General features: G+C 36.8%; 1 protein-coding gene across 2 annotated transcripts in view; it reads left to right on the forward strand.

Annotated features, from left to right (window-relative positions):
* The window catches only part of LOC120416057 (potassium voltage-gated channel protein Shal), a 406813-nt gene that overhangs the window by 348368 nt on the left and 43115 nt on the right, over window positions 1–15330 (forward strand). For both annotated transcript variants that reach the window (XM_052710526.1, XM_039577721.2), the window contains exon 9: window positions 12738–12902. In XM_052710526.1, the coding sequence (XP_052566486.1) occupies window positions 12738–12902 (165 nt within the window). The remainder of the gene's footprint in view (window positions 1–12737; window positions 12903–15330) is intronic.

Genomic DNA, 15330 nt, shown 5'->3' on the forward strand with positions numbered 1-15330 from the left:
CTTACTCTTGACTTTTCTATAGTTATAAGTACTAATTTATCGATTGAATTATGATGTAAAACACAGCTGAAAGGAACACCAAAACTCTGTTATATACCTAAATGAACTCATTGTAACTTGATTATTCACAAATAAAACCGAATTGAATTGAATTGAATATTTCCCAATTTTTTTTTTTGTATGTTTTAGAGGACAAAAGCCCACAACTTCTCAGTCATTGAGGAGAATTGTTTTGCCAACGAATCAGAAAAAAAAACAAATATTTTTTTGAAAAACATGTTTTTTCCGAAAAAAAAATGTGACTGCTCATTTCAATGCAAAATTCAGTGATCCCCGTGCACCGCGTTCAACCGCGTTCTCTGTTTTCTGTACTCGATCAAACACCAGCACCGCGTGTGCACGCGTACAAGCAAACCTAAACTCTGCCGTGTACAGTAGCCTGTCCCATTTTGAGGTCATGTCGAGGAATTTCAGGTGCTCACTTCTTAAATGATAGATTATGATGTTAGAAACAATGTTTTCTTAGACAAGAAAAAATAATAAAATACTTTCTCGCACCCCCTAGTCGATTTACTGAAAAAAGTCACTTTTTTGAACAAATTTTCTAAAATCGCTTGGAATCAATACAAAAACTGTTTCGATCAGGTGTGTATTATCTTCAAACGATAGGTTTTTGTCCATAGATTAAGATGCACTATCAATATTGGACCAAAATTTAAGTTTTTGGACTCTTCCAGGCGGATTTGTGTCGAAAAAATCGCATTTTTTCGAAACTTTTTTCAGAAATGTTCATTTAATTTAGGGTAGCCTATTTTTCCCAGTAAAACCAATACATGCAGCTTATAGGAAATTTCATGGCGAACATTTTTCCCTCTGAGAAAATCCAATTTCGACACTCCAGAGCCGAGATATTTGAGTTTTAGTGAGGAAAAAAGTGCCAATTTTCAAAATTTCTCAGAATTCAGAAGCAAGGCCTACTAATTACACGATGTAGCAAGCATATGTCTCAAAGGTCAGGGTATGCTTTTTTATAGTAATTTTGGCCGCTGAATCCGAATCTGAAATCAAATTTCGTGTAAACAGTGATGTTTTGGAGCTACACCCTTTTGGAATGTTATTTGCGTGTTTAAGAGGCAGTTTTTGTAAATATTGCTCGGTTTGTTCTAAAGGTCGTATCGAGGTGCTCCGATTTGGATGAAACTTTCAGCGTTTGTTTGTCTATACATGAGATGAACTCATGCCAAATATGAGCCCTCTAAGACAAAGGGAAGTGGGGTAAAACGGGCATTGAAGATTGAGGTCCAAAATACATAAAAAATCTTAAAATTGCTCGCATTTAAGTAAAACTTCATCAATTTCAACTATCTTAGATGCATTTGAATGGTCTTTTGAAGCACTTCAAAATGAGCCATAGACATCCAAGATTGGTTTAACTTTTTCTCATAGCTTTTGCAAATTACTGTTAAAAATTGTTTTTTTTTTAAACCTCAATATATTTTTGCAACAGCCTCCAACACCCATACTCTTTTAGTTCAAGTTAGGGAATTTCATGGACTATAAGCCTACGGTAATAACTTTTTTGGCCAATCGCAGTTTTTCTCATAGTTTTTCGATTTTTCTATAACAAACATTTTACAACGTTAGTTATTGTTCTGTTGTTTAGTCTCACTTTTGTCATATTCGAAATCCTCGGAAAATTCAAACTCCAATGCCCGTTTTACCCCACTTCCCTTTGTCTTAGAGGGCTCATATTTGGCATGAGTTCATCTCATGTATAGACAAACAAACGCTGAAAGTTTCATCCAAATCGGAGCACCTCGATACGACCTCTAGAACAAACCGAGCAATATTTACAAAAACTGCCTCTTAAACACGCAAATAACATTCCAAAAGGGTGTAGCTCCAAAACATCACTGTTTGCACGAAATTTGATTTCAGATTCGGATTCAGCGGCCAAAATTACTATAAAAAGCATACCCTGACCTTTGAGACATATGCTTGCTACATCGTGTAATTAGTAGGCCTTGCTTCAGAATTCTGAGAAATTTTGAAAATTGGCACTTTTTTCCTCACTAAAACTCAAATATCTCGGCTCTGGAGTGTTGAAATTGCATTTTCTCAGAGGGAAAAATGTTCGTCATGAAATTTCCTACAAGCTGCACGTATTGGTTTCACTGGAAAAAATAGGCTACCCTAAATTAAATGAACATTTCTGAAAAAAGTTTCGAAAAAATGCGATTTTTTCGACACAAATCCGCCTGGGAGAGTCCAAAAACTTAAATTTTCGTCCAATATTGATAGTGCATCTTAATCTATGGACAAAAACCTATCGTTTGAAGATAATACACACCTGATCGAAACAGTTTTTGTATTGATTCCAAGCGATTTTAGAAAATTTGTTCAAAAAAGTGACTTTTTTCAGTAAATCGACTAGGGGGTGCGAGAAAGTATTTTATTATTTTTTCTTGTCTCAGAAAACATTGTTCCTAACATCATAATCTATCATTTAAGAAGTGAGCACCTGAAATTCCTCGACATGACCTCAAAATGGGACAGGCTAGTGTACAGTCTGTAAATTAATTATGCAATTGAAAAGTACCTTACATCAATTTTGTTGAATTGCACCGTTTTTTTAGATTTGGATAGTTTTGCATTGTAAACTGTAGCCAAAAATACTTTTAAAAAACTATAACTAAAGGGAAAACTTTTTGGTACTTTGCTATGGCTTATAAATTGTGCGTTTTTTCTCTTAAATATATCCAAAAAAAAAAATCAAAATACGAATTTTGGGAATTGATTTTTTGTGTACAAAGGTCAACTTAAGTTCAGCCATTTTTTTTTTATTTACCTATTTTTTCTGAATAATCTTCACAATTACCTTCAACTTTGCCGATTACCAAAATCGATTCAAAAATTATTTTAAATCATACAGAATTTCGAATATTTACTTAAGTACTTTATTTGAATGAACAGCTGCCAAATTGTATTGAGACTTGTATGGATTAAAATAATAGTAAAGTTTGAGACAAATTAGAAAAAAACATACAGATAAGATCCAATTTCGGTATTCGGGGAGAAGTAGTAGATACGTAGATAGTTTCTTGCTTTATTAAATTATTAAATTGCATGATCAGGTGGATTTTTATACCGATTTTGATTTTGTATAATTGGCGGGATTGATTTTTTGAAGATTTTTTGCAGTTTAAAAAATATTCAAACCGCAATAGACATCACTAAAAAGGTTTTATGCTGAATCGTCGAATGAACAAAATGTTCAAAGTTTATTATGCTTTCATCATTCATTTTTTTTTAAACAACTTTTTTAATTTTTTTTTTCATGGCCTAATTATTGACCTCTTCAGTCAGACTTTTTCTCTTTTAGGAACTGCTTGTGTTTGAAAGAATAAAAAAAACTTTAAAATTTTAATTTTTTCGAATATCACCAAGAATTGATTAGATTGAAAAATGGATAAACTCACAACATATTTCAGAAGTTTTCAACTTATAGAACTTCTCATTTTTCAAAGAATGAAAAAAAAAACACAATAATACGGCAATTCCCCACGAAAACAGCATGATTCGAAAAAAAAGTTTTCCGATCGGGCTCAACATTTTTCTGGGGGTTCCTTGGCCGAAATAATCAGACCTGTATTTTTTGTTTGGCCATAAGGGTGACCTACGCCGTGTTAGGGTGGTCTAAAAAATGGCAATTTTCGTCAATTTTCGCTAAAACAGCTTTAAAAAAAAATCATAGCTCCGCGCCATTTCATCCGGTTTTAGCTGTCTTAGGCGCAAAAGAAAGGTGATTAGTTTGGCTATTTGTGAAAATAGTAAGAACTTTCAAAAATATAGCTTAACATTTGAAAAGGTCGTATGAAAACATAAAATGCTGTTTTGAAGGTCTCGGGCCCAAAGAGCCTTTATCTGAAAATATTTATATCAGATTTCTCGGAAAGTTTTACATGACAAATCAAAAAATGGTGAAGTTATGTTTTCAATACTCTGAGATACGATTTTTTGAAAATAAAACGGGGTTTTTGGACGCACCACGCGCAAAAATGGGAAAATGACGAAAACGGGAAAAAATCGACTTTTTTCACCAAAACTGCGATAACTTTAAAATGTCCGCGATGACCTATACATGTTAGGGTACCAAAACTTTCGTATTTCAATTTGGTTTTTGGAAAATTTTTGGTGCGTCGAAAAATCCAGTTTTTCTTTTCAAAGAATCGTATCTCAGAGTATTGAAAACATAATTAAATTTTCACCATTTTGTGATATGTCATGTAAAACTTTTCGTGAAATCTGATAAAAATATTTTCAGACATAGGCTCTTTGGTCCCGAGACCTTCAAAACTGTATTTTAAGTTTTCATACGACCTTTTCAAATGAGCTAGATTTTTTGAACTTCTTACTAAGACAGCTAAAATCTGATGAAATGGCGCGGAAATATGATTTATGAAAAAAGTGTTTTTGCGAAAATCGACGAAAATTGCCATTTTTCGAACCACCCTAACACGGCGTAGGTCAACCTGATAGCCAAACAAAAAAAAATACAGGTCTAATTATTTCGGCCAAGGAACCCCCAGAAAAATGTTCAGCCCGACCGGAGAACTTTTTTTTCGAATCATGCTGTTTTCGTGGGGAATTGGAAAATATTCGAATAAGCAAAAATAGTTTGCATTCAAAAAATGTAAAAAAACTCGCCAATTTTTTTCCTGACTTTTTTTTCAAATTTATGTTTAAAAGAACGGAATAATTAATACAAAAATACGATACTCAACAATGTTTTTTCAAAGATTGTAAATAACAATGGAAAAATACAAAATATTCTAGAAATCGAAGAATGGTTAGTTTTTTTTATTTTCAAGAGTGTAAAAACTTAAGCAAATTAGATTTGCTCATGATAAAATTATTGAAAAAGCTTATATCATCACCATTACCAGCATCAAGAATAAGTTAATTATAAAGAATGGAAAATCTATCAAAAATTGTTTAGAGGTCTATCTAGTTCTTTTAGAGTTTTTTTTTCATATTTGAATGAAAGAGAAAACCCACAATATTATTACTTCATTTTGTTCGAAGAAATGAGAAAAAACCCTCAATAAAAGTATTGATCCTTGCATTGTAACTTGGATTTGGTCCGCACTTTTCTCTCGCACTTTTGACAACAAAATTTCCAAAAACTAGGCAACCAGCAGTTGTTTATTTACATTTCCAGTCGCAGTTTTCACCAAACTGGACATTCGCACTTTAAAATTGCGGTTGACAGGTGAGCAACATCGGCTCACTTTGATCATTTTTTGAGAAAATTAAAATTTCTCATGCCAGTTTGGCAAGTCGCAATAGTGCGATCGATAGCAATAATTTAGTGCGAAGTCCAAGTTAGTGAGAATTGCGCAATAGGTCATTAATGCTTTTTTGTTTGAAAGAAATGATAGTATCGAGAAATACGGATTTGTCTGTAAAAAAAAAAATTTTTTACAAAACATATTTTTTCATCTCTTGTTTGAATGCATGAATTCATTGTTAGAAAATTAACAAAAAATATTTCAGAATATTGTGTAACTTTTTCCACAATAGACCTTTTGTCCATTCGACCTTTTGTCGCACATCCATCAGAACAGTAGTCATGCGTTCATTACCATAAAAATATTTTAGTTTTAACGAAAAAATATTGTTATGCGGAAAAAACTAAATTTTGTGTTTCTGGGCATTGATTTTTTTGTATTGTTGTAATCGAATACAAACATTTTTTGAATTTCGATGCCGGTATGCTCTTTTGAACTTAGCCTGCTGAGATTCCTATCTAGATAGAACAAGAGATCACACGGGCATCGATTTGTTAATTCACGCAAGAAAAAGTGGTTTAGGTAGCTGATTGTACTTCAAATTTGAATTAAAATTATTGTTTGCATTCAGATTTTAAAATTGAAATAATTATTTTTAAAATATTTTCTGCTTTTTCCTTCCAATAGCATGACTTGTCAAAACAATATATCATGAAAAAATACAACTTGTTTATCAAACGAAGCTATCTTTGAACTTGTTATAAGTCGCATTTTAAATTTCTCAATCAAGCTATTCCTAAATAAAATTAATTTAAATTCAGAATTGATAAACTTTGAGCTGAAATTCGTTTTTAAAAATTATAATATATTTTTCAAAAAAGGCATTGCAACCGTTTTTTTCCTTAAATCAAAAATAAATTTTGAATGATTTGTTTAGGAACACATCAAATTAATTCTGAAAAGCAACGAAACTTGAATTCTCAGTTGATTCTTATCTTTGCTTTATGATGTCAACAAGATGTCATATATGAGCAATTCTCTACAAAACCGGCCGATTTCGACCATTTTTATTTTTTGTATTTTTTTATTTGGCTCAAACTTTGTGGGGGCCTTCCCTATGACCAAAGAAGCCATTTTGCATCATTAGTTTGTCCATATAAATTTCCATACAAATTTGGCAGCTGTTCATACAAAAACTAACTTAATCCACCTATGTGGTTGGAGCCTTCCTCACAACAATGGCTGTACACAAGTTTCATCTATTTTTTAGATCCGGCTTCCAAAAAGTACATCGATATCACTTAAGTGGCCATATCTCGAGACAGGGTTGTCAGATCTTCAATGTTTTGGGCTCGTTGGAAAGGTTTTTGACATAGGACTATGTCTCTACTAACTATATTGGGGGGCCAGTTCAGAAATTCGATCCAAAGCGTCACTTTTAAGCGTTAAAAAAGGGGACATTTTGAACGCTTATATCTTTTTTCCCTGTGAGTCAATCCAGACGGTTGGACCACCAATCGAAAGAGGAAGACTTCAGCTTTCGTATAACTACATAGATAGTTTGACTAAACATAGTTAAAGCGCTTAAAACATGCTATCAAAATGAGTCATTTTTCAGTTCAAATCGGGCAGATGACCAATCAGAGCGAGCGTATGCATTCGAGACCGCGCCCCTTTTGTGCCGTTCTCCGGATGTGCCGCTATATAAGCAGAAAATTTCGTAAAAGCAAGTCACTTTGGAACGAGCACTCGAACTGTGCACGTCGGGCCGGCGCGGAGCAGCAGCAGCAGCAGCGGCCTATAGAAGAAGAGAACCAGCAACCAGATGGAAGAACCACCAGCAGCAGAAGGAGGAAATTCGAGCGAAGCGGACCGCGTTGAAGTCACTATGATGCGGCGGTTCTCATGAAAAATGTCGAATTGGTGGTGGAAAAAACCTGGAGTGACCGCTGCCCTCGAAGTAGGTTCCCCCGGGGCCTGGGGGACATTTACAGAACCATACGAGTTGTGGCAATATGGGTATCAAAATTCATGGTTTTTGATACTGAACATAATAATGGCCATTTCGACAGTAGTGGCCACAACCTGGAGTTGCCGGTGCCCTCATGGAAGGTTCACCTTGGGAGAACATTTATGACAATTTTGCCGACAAATCTATGAAACAAAATAAAATAATCTTATTCCAGATTTAACTAGCAATCCAACAACACATTCAAATTGTTTGGTCCTATGTCTTTCGGTTATGTCTCTGACATACCATCTTGAACTTTTTGATAACCTAACCAACTATGGGTCGAATGATGGATCCGGACATAGTTTACATACATTTAAGTGAGATCCGGCTTCAAAAAAGTACATCAATATCACTTAAGTGGCCATATCTCGAGACAGGGTTGCCAGATATTCAATGTTTTCCACTCGTTGGAAAGGTCTTTTGAAAACCTAACTAACGTCGGGTCGGATAGTGGAGCCGGACATAGTTTACATACATTTAAGTGAGATCCGGCTACAAAAAAAGTACATCAATATCACTTAAGGGGCCATATCTCGAGACAGGGTTGCCAGATCTTCAATGTTTTGCACTCGTTGGAAAGGTCTTTTGATAACCTAACCAACAATGGGTCGGATGGTGGATCCGGACATAGTTTACATACATTTAAGTGAGATCCGGCTTTAAAAAAGTACATCAATATCACTTAAGTGGCCATATCTCGAGACAATGTTTTTGCACTCGTTAGAAAGGTTTTGCACTCGTTAGAAAGGTCTTTTGATAACCTAACCAACAATGGGTCGGATGGTGGACCCGGACATAGTTTACATACATTTAAGTGAGATCCGGCTTCAAAAAAGTACATCAATATCACCATATCTCGAGACAGGGTTGCCAGATCTTCAATGTTTTGCACTCGTTAGAAAGGTCTTTTGATAACCTAACCAACAATGGGTCGGATGGTGGACTCGGACATAGTTTACATACATTTAAGTGAGATCCGGCTTCAAAAAAGTACATCAATATCACCATATCTCGAGACAGGGTTGCCAGATCTTCAATGTTTTGCACTTGTTGGAAAGGTCTTTTAATAACCTAACCAACGTTGGGTCGGATAGTGGAGCCGGACATAGTTTACATACATTTAAGTGAGATCAGGCTACAAAAAAAGTACATCAATATCACTTAAGGGGCCATATCTCGAAACAGGGTTGCCAGATCTTCGATGTTTTGCACTCGTTGGAAAGGTCTTTTGATAACCTAACCAACAATGGGTCGGATGGTGGATCCGGACATAGTTTACATACATTTAAGTGAGATCCGGCTTTAAAAAAGTACATCAATATCACTTAAGTGGCCATATCTCGAGACAGGGTTGCCAGATCTTCAATGTTTTGCACTCGTTAGAAAGGTCTTTTGATAACCTAACCAACAATAGGTCGGATGATGGACCCAGACATAGTTTACATACATTTAAGTGAGATCCGGCTTCAAAAAAGTACATCAATATCACTTAAGTGGCCATATCTCGAGACAGGGTTGCCAGATCTTCAATGTTTTGGACTCGTTGGAAAGGTCTTTTGATAACCTAACCAACGTCGGGTCGAATAGTGGAGCCGGACATAGTTTACATACATTTAAGTGAGATCCGGCTTCAAAAAAGTACATCAATATCACTTAAGGGGCCATATCTCGAAACAGGGTTGCCAGATCTTCGATGTTTTGCACTCGTTGGAAAGGTCTTTTGATAACCTAACCAACAATAGGTCGGATGATGGACCCAGACATAGTTTACATACATTTAAGTGAGATCCGGCTTCAAAAAAGTACATCAATATCACTTAAGTGGCCATATCTCGAGACAGGGTTGCCAGATCTTCAATGTTTTGGACTCGTTGGAAAGGTCTTTTGATAACCTAACCAACGTCGGGTCGGATAGTGGAGCCGGACATAGTTTACATACATTTAAGTGAGATCCGGCTTCAAAAAAGTACATCACTGTCACTTAAGTGGCCATATCTCGAGACAGGGTTGCCAGATCTTCAATATTTTGGACTCATTGAAAAGGTTTTTTGATAACCTAACCAACAATGGGTCGGATGGTGGATCCGGACATAGTTTACATACATTTAAGTGAGATCCGGCTTTAAAAAAGTACATCAATATCACTTAAGAGGCCATATCTCGAGACAGGGTTGCCAGATCTTCAATGTTTTAGACTCGTTGGAAAGGTCTTTTGACAATCTAACCAACGATGGGTCGGATGATGGACCCGGACATAGTTTACATACATTTAAGTGAGATCCGGCTTCAAAAAAGTATATCAATATCACTTAAGTGGCCATATCTCGAGACAGGGTTGCCAGATCTTCAATGTTTTGGACTCGTTGGAAAGGTATTTTGATAACCTAACCAACGATGGGTCGGATAATGGACCCGGACATAGTTTACATACATTTAAGTGAGATCCAAATATATGTGAAAACACATTTTTATACATAACTTTTGAACTACTTATCGAAACTTCAATCTGTATAAAACTCGATCTATGGGACCCTAAACCAAGTCGAATGCAACAATTTCGGTTCAAATCGGTTCAGCCAGTGCCGAGAAACATGAGCTAGTTTGTTGGTCACATACATACATACACACACACATACACACACACATACACACAGACATTTGTTCAGTTTTCGATTCTGAGTCGATATGTATACATGAAGGTGGGTCTACGACGTTTTTATACGAAGTTCATTTTTAGAGCAGGATTATAGCCTTACCTCAGTGAGGAAGGCAAAATGGTACGTAAATATTCGAAAATCTGTAACTTTTGAAGGAATTTTTTGATCATTTTGGTGTCTTCGGCAAAGTTGTAGGTATTGTTAAGGACTATTCAGAAAAAAATAGGTACACGGAAAAAAAAATTTCCCGATTTTTTTATTAACTTTTTTTTCACAAAAACTCAAATTCCCAAAATACGTATTTTTTGATTTTCGAGATTTTTTTATATGTTTTAGGGGACAAAAATCCGCAACTTCTGAGCTATAGAGAAACATGGTCAAAAAATCTGCCGCCGAGTTATGATTTTTTGAAAATCTGGTGATTTTTGGAAAAAATCGAAATTTCATACATAAAATTTTTTTGACCTCATTTTTTTATGCAAAATTAAATTTTCAATCGACAATTAATTTACAGATTTTTTGATAAAGGGCCCCGTTTTCAAGATATAGCCACCAAAAGTTTGATTTCAGCGAAATATTTGCAGTTTTTCGATTTTTAAAAATAGTGACCATGAGTGACCATTTCTAAAAATATTTTTTTTGAAAAGTTCAGAAAATTTGCTATAAAATTGTCTAAGAGACATTCAAGATTGGACCTCTGGTTGTTGAGATACAGCGGCTTAAAGAAAAAGAAACACGAAAATTGAAGTTTTCTAAGTCTCACCCAAACAGCCCACGATTTTCTAATGACGATATCTCAGCAATTAATGGTTCAATTTTCAATGTTAATACATGAAACATTCGTGAAATTTTCCGATCTTTTCGAAAAAAATATTAAAAAAAAATTAAATCAAGACTAACATTTTGAAAGGGCCAAACATTAAATATTACGCCCATTTAAAATGCTAGTCTTGATTTAAAAATTTTCAAAATATTTTTTCGAATAGATCGGAAAATTTCACGAATGTTTCATGTATTAACATTGAAAATTGAACCATTAATTGCTGAGATATCGTCATTAGAAAATCGTGGGCTGTTTGGGTGAGACTTAGAAAACTTCAATTTTCGTGTTTCTTTTTCTTTAAGCCGCTGTATCTCAACAACCAGAGGTCCAATCTTGAATGTCTCTTAGACAATTTTATAGCAAAATTTCTGAACTTTTCAAAAAAAATATTTTTAGAAATGGTCACTCATGGTCACTATTTTTAAAAATCGAAAAACTGCAAATATTTCGCTGAAATCAAACTTTTGGTGGCTATATCTTGAAAACGGGGCCCTTTATCAAAAAATCTGTAAATTAATTTTCGATTGCAAATTTAATTTTGCATAAAAAAATGAGGTCAAAAAAATTTTATGTATGAAATTTCGATTTTTTCCAAAAATCACCAGTTTTTCAAAAAATCATAACTCGGCGGCAGATTTTTTGACCATGTTTCTCTATAGCTCAAAAGTTGCGGATTTTTGTCCCCTAAAACATATCAAAAAATCTCGAAAATCAAAAAATACGTATTTTGGGAATTTGAGTTTTTGTGAAAAAAAAGTTAATAAAAAAATCGGGAATTTTTTTTCCGTGTACCTATTTTTTTCTGAATAGTCCTTAACAATACCTACAACTTTGCCGAAGACACCAAAATGATCAAAAAATTCCTTCAAAAGTTACAGATTTTCGAATATTTACGTACCATTTTTGTATGAACAGCTGCCAAATTTGTATGGAAATTTATATGAACAAACTAATGATGCAAAATGGCTTCTTTGGTCATAGGGAAGGCCCCCACAAAGTTTGAGCCAAATCAAAAAATACAAATAAAATCCATTTCCGGTTTTGGTAGAGAATTGCTCATATAAATGTTAGAATCAAATCACCTTTTTTGAAGAGTGGTGATTTTTTTGGATAGGACCACCCTAATCACCAAACGAAAAAATACGTGTCAAATTCTGTTGAACAAGGAACTCCCATGCCAAATTAAAGCCAAATCGGAACACTTTTGATCTGGATTCTTCTGGTTTGAGTGGAATAGCTGAATATTGAATAGGATTAATTTTCACTAATGCTTGCAGCAGAACATTTTGTTCAGTTCAATTTTTGTTTCTTGTTTGTGATTTGTTGGATATCTTTTAAATGTTTTGAATCTTGTTGGCTTACTTGATGAAATTCTAGACGTGAGTGTTTGCATTGGTATTACATTGTTTCATGGTAATAAATCTTTCAAACATTTTATTTTCCAGAAATTTTTTTAAGGATACAATTGCATGCTACGTAGAAAACTAGATGGTCATTTTCAGGTTGGATAACCAATTACATTTTTTAATAAAGTTGTTTCACATTTTTTAGGAATTCAGTTCATCACAAACAAATCTCTTATCTCCTTTTTTCAATTCCAACAGCACTGTCGTTCAATACGAACCTCTGTTTTTTAAGGAGCGTTTTTCTCAACCCGGTTTTTATCGTGTCTGAGCCGAATTTCACTCCATTTGTCCGCTTTTTGTCATTACTTCACCCAACCACATTCCGTTGTGTAACTTTCTTCTTTCTCACGTGAATCTGTTTCGATTGCTAATAAAAAAATAAGAAAAATAACAAATGCTTTCACCACAATCGCTTTCCACCATTCCACCGCTGAAAAAGAAAAAAAAACAAACCAAAATCGCTTTTTCTTCCTGATAAGCTAATGCCATTCCAATTTCCACCATCTTTTTCTTCTTCTTCTTCTTTTTTTCCGCCCTCACCTCAAGGATCGGGAGTTTGTCGAGCTAGAGACGCAGTACAACGGCCAAACCAAGCGGCCCGGCTCGCCGTCCCCGATGGCCAGCCCGTCCCACTCGGCCAACACGACGACCGGCGCCGGAACCGGTCTGCTTCAGTCCTGCTGCGGTCGGTGCTGTTCCCAGCGGTACCAGGTAACGCAGCCACATATAGAGGGACTTGGTTTCGTCTTGATTTAATTTAATCCCTTTTTGGAAAGGGTTAGGGGGGGGGGGAGGGTAGGGAGGGAAACACGAAACAAAACGGAACACAGAAAAGAAAAATCTCTTAACCCGTTTGCCACCCACCCCCCAAAGTGGGAGGTTAAAGGGGGCAGTTGGTTGAGCCACCTTTGACCAAGGTCCACCTTGAGGTCTTACAATGCTCTTACCTGCTTTCCATTTTCAAACCTAGACGTAATTCACTAGAGTACGTAATTAGTGCAATACAGGCAGTTGAAATCAGTAGGAAATGTGTTGGTTCATTTTTATAATATTGAAATAATTTTATTTAAAATGTGGTAAATGAATTCCAATAACTATAAATCTCACATTACAATATTTAAAAAAAAACATCAACGACTGATTTTTTTTTTTTTTTTGAAAATTGTACTGTATAGGAGTAAAAAAAATAGGAATCATTTTCAGTCAAAAAACAGATTCACACAAAACTCATTAGTTTCTCACAGAAATCCTCCAATCCCCTCTCTTTTCAATATGTGAGCGCGTGTACGTTCTTAAGTGTCCGTAAAACATAACCTCATCGAAAAAAAAAAACAAAACCTCATTACTGTGTGTTATTTGCTGTCGATGTTGCGCGTCCGAAACAAAAGTATCCCCCACCCTTAGAATAGAACCAAGAAGCATTTTTCCAAGAAAAAAGTTAATCATGTGCACTAGGCGAAAGCAATCTGTTAGTATGTGAATGAGTGTGAGTGGCGCCCTCGTTTTTGGTGCGTTACTGTGTGAGTCGATGTTACCATAGTTTGTAGGAATAATTAGCTGGCTTTTGCTCACTTCGACGATCCGGGGTCGACCCGGATAGAAAATAATGGTGCCGATTTCCGGCGAAAAGATCGGGCAAACCACAGTGTCTTATAGGGGGGGCAATGAGGTGTGGTTGAAGGTCAAGTTGAGCTTGTTAGCATTCTAGAAACGTAATTAATTACTGAATTACTGTAAAGACATGGGTTACGAATTTCCTAATTTTTTTTAAGTCTCACATAGTCATATTGAACTGCAATAATTGTACTATTGTATTTCAACCTGACCTTAACAAAAACCCATCGATCGAACGTTATTGCCTTTAAATGACTTGCATCGTTTAATGATCGAAACATAACGAATAATATGGTTTGTGTGTGTGTGTGTGTGTGTGTGTGTGTGTGTATGTGTGTGTGTGTGTGTGTGTGTTTTTTTTATTTACAAGGTCGGAATCTGCTATCAGACACCTGAGAATTCATTTCTCAGGTAGTGTGGGGTTGGGAAAACCAAAAGAGTTTTCCCGACCCACTAAACCAGTCCTTGAACGCCGTGCCCTTTTCCCCCCGGGACCACCTTTCGGTATAACTTCGGGGGGAGGCGTTGCATTTTCTGCACTAGTCTACTTACAGGATCCATGCCGGGTGCTAGAACCATTTCCTGTTCTACATACATATGAGTCCATGCGAGGGTTTAACCGCGCCCAAGAATCGCGTTGCTTTTGATCGGTTAGTCATATGCAGCCCTCTCCTTGGACCATCGAGACGTGTACCGATTTGGTAGAGCCAACCGTCATAACGTGCTCTCCTTCACAGCCACACTCGTGGGTTCTCAACTCCTGTGACCATCGAGACGTGTACCGATTTGGTAGAGCCGACCATCATAACGTGCTCTCCTTCACAGCCACACTCGTGGGTTTTCGACTAGGCTTCTAGTCGTTCCTCCTCTGGTCGTCTCTCCATTTCCGCTGGAGAGCCGAAGTGATCTGCGTCACCGCTCCGACGACCGCATTCCACTTGGCGATGTCGCTGCACATTCTTCGCACCACATTATCCGGGCTGGTGTCTGCTCCGATAATGGCCAGCATTTCGCTTCGCGCTGCCTCGAAGCGAGGGCAGCTGAACACCACGTGCTCCGGTGTTTCCTCGCAATCGACGCAGTCCGGACAGAGCGGAGACTCTGCATGTCCGAACCTGTGCAGGTACTTCCTGAAGCAGCCATGGCCCGACAGGAACTGTGTGAGGTGGAAGGTGACCTCTCCATGCCTTCTGCTCACCCACGTGGATACGGACGGGATAAGCCGATGCGTCCATCTGCCTTTCTCCGTGGTGTCCCACTCACGTTGCCACCTTGCCAGCGATTCGGCTTTCGCAGCTTCCCGGATACCTCTCGTGCCTCTCCGGGTGTAGCGCACGGTGTCCTCCTCCAGTGTGATGCCGATGGGGATCATTCCGGCTATAACGCCAACCGCTTCCGACGAAATGGTCCTGTACGCGCTTGCAACCCGCATGGCCATCAGTCTCTGCGTTCTGTCGAGCAGCGCTCGATTTCGCTTCGTCCCCAGCGCCGTCCACCATACCGGTCCGCCGTACCTAAGTATGGA

This window comes from Culex pipiens, chromosome 3 (assembly GCF_016801865.2).
Source record: "Culex pipiens pallens isolate TS chromosome 3, TS_CPP_V2, whole genome shotgun sequence".
NCBI lineage: Eukaryota > Metazoa > Arthropoda > Insecta > Diptera > Culicidae > Culex > Culex pipiens.